Source organism: Myotis brandtii, unplaced genomic scaffold (assembly GCF_000412655.1).
Source record: "Myotis brandtii unplaced genomic scaffold, ASM41265v1 scaffold182, whole genome shotgun sequence".
Lineage (NCBI taxonomy): Eukaryota > Metazoa > Chordata > Mammalia > Chiroptera > Vespertilionidae > Myotis > Myotis brandtii.
In genome coordinates, this window is record NW_005356751.1 from 3,879,427 (window position 1) to 3,891,183 (window position 11,757).

At 46.3% G+C, this 11,757-nt stretch overlaps 1 protein-coding gene across 1 annotated transcript in view; it reads left to right on the forward strand.

Moving 5' to 3' along the window:
• Nucleotides 1-6: 6 nt before the first annotated feature.
• Nucleotides 7-11,757, forward strand: part of SHC4 (SHC (Src homology 2 domain containing) family, member 4) — a 115,560-nt gene continuing 103,809 nt past the window's right edge. Inside the window, exon 1 of the mRNA XM_005863973.2 lies at nt 7-750. Coding sequence (XP_005864035.1) covers nt 166-750 — 585 coding nt within the window. The 5' untranslated portion in view covers nt 7-165. The remainder of the gene's footprint in view (nt 751-11,757) is intronic.

An 11,757-nucleotide genomic window follows, 5' to 3' on the forward strand; every position in this document is an offset into this window, starting at 1 on the left:
GCCGTCTTCCCTCTCGGCTGTCACCCCCAAGGGCTCGGCCGCCGAGCCGAAGAGGCGGCCGCCGCGAGTCGCACGGGGCGTGGAGACATTTGCTTTCCGCACCGGTTATCTAGCAGACGAGCGGCGATTGATGCCACAGTATCCAGTCTCAGCGCTGCCAAGGCTATGCGAGAACGCAGCCCGGACGGCTTGGCAGGACTTGCGCTGCCTGTAGGACTCTTCGGGCACCCCGGGATGCTGCACAGGGCCAAGTACAGCCGCTTTCGGAACGAGTCCGTCACGTCCTTGGACGAAGGCAGTCCCGGAGGCTCCGTCGGGAACAAGGGCTCCCCGCAGCCTCCCTACCCCGCCCTGGCCCCTCACTTGCCGGCTGAAGATGCCCCCTCGCCGTCCCAGGAGAGCCCCACCCCACTGTGCACCTTGATCCCGCGGATGGCCAGCGTGAAGCTGGCCAACCCAGCCACCTTGCTGAGTCTGAAAAACTTTTGCTTGGGGACCAAAGAGGTGCCCCGGCTGAAGCTCCAGGAAAGCCAGGATCCGGCTCCCAGCAGCCCGGCTTCACCCGAAAACAGCCTAAATAGGTCCGGGTCTGCACCTCCGCAGCAGCAGGACGTGGTGGGGCGCAGGGCAAGCGCCCTAACTCCCGATGCCTGCCCCCTCCCGGGCCCTGGGGACCCGACCCCCGGGAGCAGGCAGGACAGGCACTTCCTGCAGCACCTGTTGGGGATGGGCATGAACTACTGTGTGAAGGTGAGTCCATTTCCGTCTCCCTCTCTGCACGCCTGAGGGCTCCTGGGGACAGACAGGGGCCTCTTCTCTGCTTTCTGCGAGGGGCCGCACATCACCGTGCTGTGGTTTAGGTTTGGACAGGACATTGTGTAACTGGACCCAGGGCAGGAGGGGAGCCGGGCTTACGGGCTCTGCAAATACATGCCTTGTACTGGAGTCGCACAACTTTGGTTCAAGGGCATGAACTAGTGCTAACTTAGGGTAGTTGCCAGGTGTGGGGGCAACTTCTGATCGGGACAGCGGAGATAGCTCCTTCTTGTCCCCACTGGACCTAGCATTCTGGCCAAGAAGAGTCCAGAATTTCACATCTGATTAGTGATTGAGACCCGGTAGGTTATACCGGCCGTTGTACTTCGGGAGAGATTTCTGTGCTAGAGGAATACATGCTGTGTAAGGAACTTGAATTATACTTTAAATTTCAATTTAGCATTTAACAAGCACTTCTCAAAACATGGCCAAGTCTCTAGTCTTGTATGAGGAGCCAGTCTTAGGTCTTTGGTGCGCATTTTTGCATGTATTGCCTGCACTGAGGCAAGTGCGACTTGTCCAGGAGCTATGTGCAAAGCCAAGGTCCCTGCTGGCTTTGCATCTGCTCTTGCCCAGTCCAGGTCTGGGTGAAAGAAGTAGATTTGGTCCTTGCCCTTCTGGAGCTCACATTTCAATTGAGGAGATAGACGAGTGCATGTGAAATAAAAAGAGAGAGATACCTAGTAATAGATATCTAGTGTGAGAATGCTGAGGGAATTCAGAAAGATGGAAGGTTGTGATCTGGGATTTATTCACGAGACCCCTTCAGGGGAAGGTGCATCTTGGAAGAGAGAACACATCTGGATTGGCAGAGGGGAGGAGATTCCTAGCAGGGCAAGAATATGAGCACAGCCTAAGGCAGGTGTGACTGTGGTGGCTGCAGGCCAGCATCACAGAGGCTGGGCTTTCCTGAGAGAAGGGGCATGCTGTAATGAGGGGTGGTACATAGCTGGGGCTCAAACAAATATGAGTCAGAAAGAGGCCAGTATAGATCATGGGTAGCTTGGGGAGAAGGGAGCAGTTGACCACAGAAAGCTCTTAGATGCCGAATGAGGAATTTCTAAACACTGACTAGATCCCTTGTAGGTTTGTATGTAAACTGTGACTTCACCAAAGTGGTTTCAAAAAGATCAACCTGTGGATTTATTTGTGATGAATTGAAGCCAGGAGAAATTGGAGATGGGAAGGTCAATAAGAAAGAAAGTTCAGGAAAGAAGGATGAAAACATGGATGAAGGTAGCGATGAGAGAAAGAAGATGAGTGTGAGAGAGACTGTGAGAAGCCTCAGCAGCTTTGGGTGATGGGTCAGATCATTTCAGGTCATAATACAAATCACGGAATAGTCAACATTTCTTGAGCAGTGGGCAGATTGGTGAGTTTGTGCTTGTTGTTTATGGAAGTTGGGGGAAAGGCTGATGAAGGGGGTTGTGAGGAGTGAAAAATATCTTCAGACTTAAGTCTCAGACTTAAGTCTCAGAATAAGAGTAGTGAAGCCAGTGATAGAAGCCGAGTGAATTGGGGAGACTCATGCTACGTTTGCCCTTGACATGTTACATTTAAAGTGATGTTATCCAAGTGGCACTTATTTGTAGGTAGGCTGTCACATAAGACTAGCACTCAGGTGAGGAGTTTCATGTGAAGGTGTAAATTTCAGAGCCCTTCAGACTTAAGTCTCAGAATAAGAGTAGTGAAGCCAGTGATAGAAGCCGAGTGAATTGGGGAGACTCATGCTACGTTTGCCCTTGACATGTTACATTTAAAGTGATGTTATCCAAGTGGCACTTATTTGTAGGTAGGCTGTCACATAAGACTAGCACTCAGGTGAGGAGTTTCATGTGAAGGTGTAAATTTCAGAGCTAGCAAGATCTCTAGGAAGACCAATAACGAACATTGAGAGGGTTACAGAGAGCAGGCTTGGGGCAGCCTTGGAAGATGGATAATTAAAACCTCTAAGGAAGATGAACTTATGGGACACTCAGCTCTTGCACTCCTCCACAATGACATGACTTATACTGGAAATAGCTTCATGTATCTACTAAAAGTTCATGGGCACAGTCTCATTTGCCAAGCGTAAGTGTCTGCTCGGTCCTAACAGGAAAATGACTGCCTCTCCAAACCCATGGTCTTGGCACCTGCCTTCCCATCACCGAGACATCCCCTACCTTCTGCTGTGCCTTTCCTCCCCTCTGGTACCGCCTTCCCCCTCCCCACACCCATGCACCACCTGTACCATTTTAAATGGCAAGAGTTGCTGTGTGCTCTCCATTGTCCCTGGGGAGTGCCTTCACTGGCATTTTGCATTTTTAATGAGAAGCCCATCTGTCTTTCCCTGGGATGACAACCGAGTCCAGGAAGGGTGCTGACCCATGACCCATCCTATTTTGCCATTAGACAGTGATGTGAGATACCAGTTGACACCTCTCTTAGGAAGTCAAAATACACAGAAGAGCTTACTTTAATAATTTTTATAGAATCCTAACTTTGAAAGATGGCAGGGGCTCAGAAGTGATCAAGTTCAATGCCTCTACAGAGAAACTGAAGCCCAGATAAGTGATTTTTTAAAGGTCACACAGAAGTCAAAAGGACAGATCTAGAACCCCAGTCCCTTACGTGCCATTCTTGGCTCTTTTCACCACAGGTTTTCATCGTGGTTGAGATTCTGTTCCTCAGGATTCTTTGAGATGTGAACCAATTTAAAAAAAAAATGAAATGGAAACCTATTAATTTACAGTGAAAAATACCAAACCAAAATTGTGATCCCTATATAGGAACAGGTACATAGGAAGACTTAAACCAAAGGTTACTCGGTGATGGTGGAAGCAAGGCATAGAAGTGACAGGGATATTCTTAATGGCGAGTCGCATAGGGACAGATTTTATAGGCAAGAGGCAGCCACATATTTCACTTCCTCATCCGCATCATATGACTGGCCCCCTCCCCCCCCAAAACTTATTTGTTTATTCATTCACTCATTTATTCAACGAATATGTATTGTGAACCAATTTATGTGACAGGCCCTGGGGATACATATGTGAATAAAAGAGACCAGGTCTGGGCCTTGGTGAAACTTACATTCTAGGAAGTAGAGATGGGCCCTGGTTGAATATTGAATAAACAAGTCAATATAATATGTCATGTGTAGTAGGTGTTAGGAGAGCAATACAGCAGGGGAAGTAAGAAAGGCAGTGGCCTGGGTGGGGTTGGCAGGTATATTTTGCGGGGGCTAAAAATGGCATAGTTCATTTTGTTTCCTTGCACATTTTATCTTTACAATAGGAACTGTATTTGCCCTCTAAGTTACAGTTGACTTTGGGTTAAATATCCTTTTTAAAATGACTTCTTTTGGTCTCTTGACGTAGAATCAGTTATACAGCTGAGAATACTTTAGAAATCCTGAGCACCTAATTTCTAGTCACTTTCATTTAAGCTCAGGCTTTGCACACCCTGGAGGTCACTCAAGGAAGATGGCTAGCAAGTCATCCTTTGAGAGGTACTGGGCCAGAAACAGCCAGCCAGGTCTGAGCAAAGTAGTGAGGTGAGTGAGGTCTGCTCCACGATGCCAAATGGCTTATTTTCGCCATAAGATTAAGTCCCATTTCTTTCTGAGGTCTCCCCACGTCACCTCACCCATCAGCAGACATCCACCTGGAGGCCTCCCAGGTGCCCCACATGTCTGTGGTGAGTGTGGAAAACATACAACATGACCAGTAGTGGCTTGGTCTTCATGGCCTTCACGGTGCCCCCCAGCACCATCGTTGAATGACTCTAGACTCCTTTCTCCAGTGGGAAGTGTTTAAACTTTCCCATCCCCAACCCCCCCCCAAATTGCCTGTAATTCAGTTCAAAGACTACATAAAGCAAAGACAGAGAACAAACCCTGCTGCGACAGGTGAACATAGTAGTTCTCACACTGACCCTCGGAGGGAGGCTGCCTTCTCCAAGTGAGGGCACTGAGACCCCAGAAGTCGGTTATCTGCCCTTTACAACCCAAGTAGCAGACAGGATTCAAACCCAGGTTTGTCTCCCTCCACTGCTCGTCTCCTTCCAGGCGTCCTGGAAGTGTGTGAGTGGAGTAGTGTGTGTGGAGGACCACACTGTGCAGGGGAGCTTTATTACAGGAACGGTCCTTAGAGCTTGCTGGGTCGCATTCATTTGCATGATTTCAGTCTCCTCACTTCAGCCCAGCCCAGCCCAACCAATTCCTTAGACCGTGTTAGTGTCCTAGGGCTGCGGTGACAAATATCACAAACTGGGTGGCTTACAACAACAGATAGTTATTCTCTTGCAATTCCGGAGACTAGAACTCTGAAATCAGCAGTCCTTGGCATTCCTTGACTTGTGGATACATGACTCTAATCTCTGCCTCCTCTTCACGTGGCTTTCTCTCCTATGTGTCCAGGTTCAAATTTCCCTCTTCTTTTTTTTTTTAAAAAAATATATTTTATTGATTTTTTACAGAGAGGAAGGGAGAGAGATAGAGAGTTAGAAACATCGATGAGAGAGAAACATCGATCAGCTGCCTCCCGCACATCTCCTACTGGGGATGTGCCTGCAACCCAGGTACATGCCCTTGACCGGAATCCAACCTGGGACCCTTCAGTCCGCAGGCCGACGCTCTATCCACTGAGCCAAACCGGTTTCGGCAAATTTCCCTCTTCTTATAAGGACACCAGACCCTGGGGTAGGGCCCATATGAATTCAGCATGACTGCATCTTAACCTGATTACATCTGCAAAGACTCTACCTCCAAATAAGGTCACATTCACAGGTTCTTGGGGTTAAGACTTCAACCTACCTTTTTGGGCGATGTAATTCAATCATAACAGTCCCCCAGAACATTAACTGCAATGTGTTTGCCCACATAGACATTCTTGGGTATTGGGCTCATCAGCTTTGTATGCAAATACAAATTTGTATTGAGGTATTTTCTTTATTTCCTTTGTAAATATCACAGCATACTCTTACTGTCTATCCTCCTGTGTCTAATGTTGTGTCTTAACACTGAGCTAATAGGTTAGTGCTGTCTGTTGTCTAGATTAGATGTAGTCCACAGAGCTACAATGTTCTGTCTGCCCAAGTATCTTTTTCACAGGAGTGCACAGGTCTAGGTGTGACAAGATCTGGGTTAGAGTAATGGCCCTCACATTAAATAGCTGTGTGACCTTGGGTGAGTCACCTTACCTCTCTGATTTTCTCAGATTTAAAACAAGAAGTTTGAACAAAATGCTGCCTGAGATCCGGAGACGCCAGGTCTCCTTTCCCACTGGTCTTAAATATCCTTCTCTTAGGATCTCTTTTGGTGAGAAAACAGATTCAGGACAGTTTCCTGAAGGAAATAACTTTTTACGTCTCTTTGTTAATAGAGAGGAGAAGGAATGCCCTTGGCACCCTCTTACTAACACTGAGCTGGCTTCACCAGTCAAGCAGAAAGGGTTTTGTTATACTGGCACGGGCGCAGGTGGTCAATTTCAGCGAAATAGTGAGAGAGGAGTCAGGTTGTGGAATAGCATCTGCGTGTAGGATTATGGGGGGTGTGGGGTGGGGGGCAGAGGGCAGGCTGGTCCAGGGCAGGCCAGGGTGAATGATGGTGGCTGGGATCCTGAGAACTTGGCATCACTCACGTGGTCTAATCAGCCAGGCCAGGTTGGGGCTCGGTGTTCAACCTGAGGACTGTAGAAGCAGCCGGAGTGAGTTAACCTTTCTCTATTTTCTATAGACAAAGTGCTAAGAGAAAAAGGCCCTGCTACACACACAGGCAGTCTGGTAACTCTAACCTTGAAAGAGGGAGATTTGTAACTCCAGGAAATCCCTGAAGAGACAGTCCCACGGTCCATGCAAAATAAAGGCAGATCTGAGAGGTGTGGGTCAGGCACTCACAGCCCACTGCTAATTTCCCTCTGTTCTAAGTCATTGGTGATTAAAAAGGAGGTAGAAGGGGTGGGAGGAAATAATTCCAGCTAAAACTGACAATTTGGCCCTGAGAATATTGTGTTGTTTTTCCTGTTTCTTTCTTGGAATAGATGTAGGACTTGATTCTGCTAGAGCTTAGGAAAACCCTTGCAGATTTGACCTGTTGTTCCTGTTATTCTCTCTCTTTAAAAAAAAACAAAAACATTTTTTTTTTAATTTCAGAGAGGAAGGGAGAGGGAGAGAGAGATAGAAACATCAATGATGAGAGAGAATCATTGATCGACTGCCTCCTGCAGGCCCCACAGTGGGGATTGAGCTCGCATGCCCTGACTGGGAATCAAACCGTGACCTCCTGTTTCTTAGGTCGACACTGAGCCATGCCGGCCAGGCCTGTTATTCTCTATAAACCCTCACACATGGTTTGATCTGTCCAGTCCTTGACCATCCCTGGCCACTAGAATGTTAACTAGAAGAAAAGAGTCTTAGAGATTACCAAGTTCAAAACCTTAATTTTAGTTGAGGAAACAGAGGGTCAGAGATGTAAAGTGACTTGCCCCACGCACACAACAACTTAGTGGTGGAGCCCAGACATGAACTGTGTACAGTGCTCTATTTTCTACCCTTATCTAGCTTCACCTTCCCCCACTCCCTGAACATGCAATGCAGATGTGTCTGCTTGATTAAAATGCTGTGCTCGTGCTTTTTAAAAGACCAGAATGAAAACATTTTTTCTAATAGGAAAACTGTATTTAAAAATCAGTGAGAAGGGAAAAGAGAGCAAGGAAGGAGTGGCAAGGAGCCCAAAGTGCATTGCTTTTACCAAGTCCACCTTTTTGTTTATGGATGGTAACATGTCCTTGTTGGACCAGTACTTGTACATTTCATTCATCTTCCACAACCCTTTGGGCTTGTCTTCTCAGTATGGCTTGTCGTCTCATTTCCATTTTCATACCACTTTAAAGCCAATATCATGTCACTATGATTATATTGAATCAACCCTGTTCCCAATACAGTTCCCAATGTGACAGCCCCATCTCGAGGACAGTGTTAAAATGTTGCACACAGCTCATGAAGCAAGGTGACTCCTCGCCCCTTCCCACCAGCAGCAGGCATGTGAGGTAGCTGGGGTTTCCTCCCCTCTCCTAAAAGATATAAGCTTTGGAGCTCAGGGATCTGGTCATATTTGCATTGACGTATTAAGATCATGAAAACCAAAAGATACAGGCCTCGTTGCTGCCCATATAAAGCCGGTACATGCAGTGGTAGAGTTTTGCAAGGGGTATTTGGAAAAGTCGACAGGTCTGAAAGAACTGGAATTTTGATTGAGAACATTGGTTGAGGTCAGAATAACAGAAATTTATTGATATCATAGCAATGATGCCAAGTACATATAAATTTGCAACCATAAACTTAGGTGTACAAGATGACATTAAAAAAAATATATATTTTTGTTAATCCTCACTTGAGGATTTTTTTCCATTGATTTTTTTTTTTTTTTTTTTTTTTTTTTGGGGGAGGGAGAGAGAGTGGAAGGGAGGGAGAAAGAGAGAGAAACATCTTTCACATTTCTCCCACATACACCCCAACAAAAGCTGGGGATCAAGCCTGCAACTAGGGTATGTCCTCTTGACCGGAATCGAACCCAGAATCCTTTGGTCCATGGGCTGATGCTCTATCCACTGAGCAAACCAGCGAGGGCCATTAAAAATGTTATGAAATCTGGGGACTCTTTCCCCCTCCCCACTTGGGTGTCTGTGCTGTGAGATTTTTTTTTCCCCTTCCCCACGTGGGAGTCTGTACTTGTTCTTCAATAAATTTCCATCTTTGCTATACCAAAAAAAAAAAAAATTATGAAATCTAACACCAAGTCATTTCCTGCTTTAATTTTGGTCATTATTCATCTCCTAACCTCTAACCCAGCGGTTCTCAACCTGTGGGTCGCGACCCCTTTGGGGGTCGACCGACCCTTTCACAGGGGTTGCCTAAGACCATCGGAAAACACATATATAATTACATATTGTTTTTGTGATTAATCACTATGCTTTAATTATGCTCAATTTGTAACAATGAAAATACATCCTGCATATCAGATATTTACATTATGATTCATAACAGTAGCAAAATTACAGTTATGAAGTAGCAACGAAAATAATTTTATGGTTGGTGGTCACCACAGCATGAGGAACTGTATTAAAGGGTCGTGGCATTAGGAAGGTTGAGAACCACTGCTCTAACCAGTATCACATAGTGAACAGGGGGCTCATTTTATGTCCCTAAATGGGAAAAAGGCCTCTGGCCTTCAGTTCATTGTTAAAAATGTTGATAGTTAGATGGGAGGCGCCCCTGGGTCTAGGCTCCATTTTCACACTAGAATCTCTACCCATTCTGAGAGCCCTTTGCTGAGAATTTAGCCTGGCTAGCTGCCTCTCCAGCCACTTCCCTTGGGAGGCCTGGCCACTTGCCTGGGGCCTGGCCACAGGGTGCAGGTTGAGGGTTCATCATGGTCAGACACCACCAGTATCAGCTAGCCATCTTTTTCCCACTTCCTGCCCCTGAAGGTAGGGAGGACAGATGGCTTAAGCAAGTTAATGGGAAATCCGGAAGCAGCTGGCAAACAAAAGAGGTGACAATGGTAGGAGGACACAACAGGAAGACACAAAGGAAAGGACAGCCCACTCATGGAGACAGAACACAGAATTCTCAGGCCCAAAGTGTCAATGGTACTACTGAGGCCAAGAAACCCCGAGTCTGTGGGACGAAGTGCATAAGCCTGGGATGTGCATTAGGAGGAAACAATGAATAGAAGAATAGACAATTGATTAGTCTGAAAAATCAACCTAAGCTCCTTCTAATTTTCTTCTTTAAACCCACAGATTCTCTAAATATTATAGTTCACTCTCTCACCCTGACCCAAACAATACTCCTCAGGCTTCCACATGGGGATCTCAAGTGATGGGATTGACCGTGGGGCTAATTAGCCATGTGCTACTAGTGCTTACTTATAGATCAGGTACTGGCAGCAGTTTAGACCTCAGGTGCCCTCTGGGCTAAAGGTCGTTTCCAGGCTAGCTTGGTATCCTAACCATGGCATCCTACCATTGTCCAGACCTTCATTTCATAGGAAATGCATTAAGATTTTTAACAACTAACTTATAAGTAACTTTTTAGAAGGGTTTGTTTGGGGATTGGAAACGCCCTCTAGTTAGAAGGGAAGAAATGATGGAAGGCAAGCAACCTGAGGAAAAAGCCCAAGGGCAATAAGGACAACCTCAGAAATTGGATTTTCCCCTCAGTGTCGTCAGATCATAATTTCTATGAATCATTCATTAGGAAATGGCGAGATGTATAATTCAAACTTGATTTTTTTTTTTTTTTACCTCTGCCAACTCTAGGGCCTTGAAAAACATTGCCTCCTCCTTCCCCTCTCCTCAGCATGGTTCCTTTAACCCTGGACTCGGGACACAGACTGATACATTAAACTGCAAAGTTCTGTTTCATGGCGAGCTAAGCTATCCAAGGTCACAGGGCTCATCAGCGGCAGAACAAGGACTAAGATTCAGGTCTCCTGACTCCCAGGCCAGGCTCTTTCAGTACCTTTTCTGAATAAGACATAATTCTTGCATGAGGAGGTTCTAATATGAAAGGTGAGAGGAGAACAAAGATGTCCACACACATGTCTATGATACTGGTCAGTGTATAATAAATGACGCCAAAATGATGCAAGTAAAGCCTGTGGGAGTTGAGGGAGGAAAGTGAACTCCTTCCATTTGAGGTGGTTAGAGAAGGTTTCATGAAGGAGGCGGCATCTTCACCGAGTCTTAACTATATCATTTGTGTTTTCACAGGCAGAGATGGAGGAAGAGCATTCTGGGCAAAGACACTGACAGGAGGGGAGGCACGGAGGTGGGAAGTGGAGGATGTGTTTGGGAAGGAGTGAGCAATTTGACTTGGTGGGAGAGGGCATGGGGTATCTGTAGGAGGTCTGAGAAAAAATAAGATGAACTGATGCTATTACAAAGTTGTATAATGTCTGAAAAGTTGGGTTTTCCAACAGAAAACTATTGATTTTTTAAAAATAGGGGAATGACAAACTCAGAGGTATGTTTTAGAAAGATTGTATGGGCTGCAGTGCTCAGAGAGGATCCAAAAGGAGAGTGGGAGCTCAGGTGCGAAGCCGTTTGGGAGCAAAGGCAGTGGAATAGCAACGGGGAAAGATGTGAGACCCATCAGAGGAGGAAGCGGGGAGCAGGAAGCAATTGGGGGTAAGTTCCATTTTGCATGTGCTGCATTCAAGGTGACTTCAAAGCATCCAGGTGGGAATCTCCTGGAGAACATCGAATAGGTAGGGCTGAAGAGAAATCATTTTTGCTGCTGTGATCATCAAGACACCGGGAATGAACAAGGCTACCCAAATGAGGGTGTGGAGCAAGAGGAGAGGCTTAGAGCGTGCCACCTTTAGGTATTTCATGGAGGCAGAGGAACAAAAGGCATCAGGGACAGAACTAGCAGCGTGAGGAGCAGGATGGAGAGAAGATGGGGAAGGAGGGGAGAGTTTCGAGGAGAAAGAGGTTGGACAAAACTATGTCAGAACTCGGGGATTATTCAAGGAAGATGAGAACCGAGAAAGCCATGGGTTTGAACTTTTATCTTCTTACTGCCACTCTCCACTAAGATATTAAATTTAACTGTTGCAAGAAAGACATCATTGGATACTGGCCCTCCGCTCCCTCCTTTTGAGTTCTCAATGAATGGCAGTTCCCAGCTGTTCAGGTCAGAAATCCGAATGTCATTCTAGACCAACGGTTGCCCACCAGTGGTCAGCGGACCACTGGTGGTCCGTGAATTCTGAAAGGTTGGCGACCGCTGTTCTATACCACTCATTCTGTCTTACCCTCACAGCCTCCAGTTTTCAAGTCCTGCTAATTCCACCTTTAGACATTTATCATACACATTCATTTTTCTTCATCCATACTGAAATTCCTAAGGTGGGGACTAGAGCAGGCAGCATTTTCAAATTTATTGTTCAGCTTT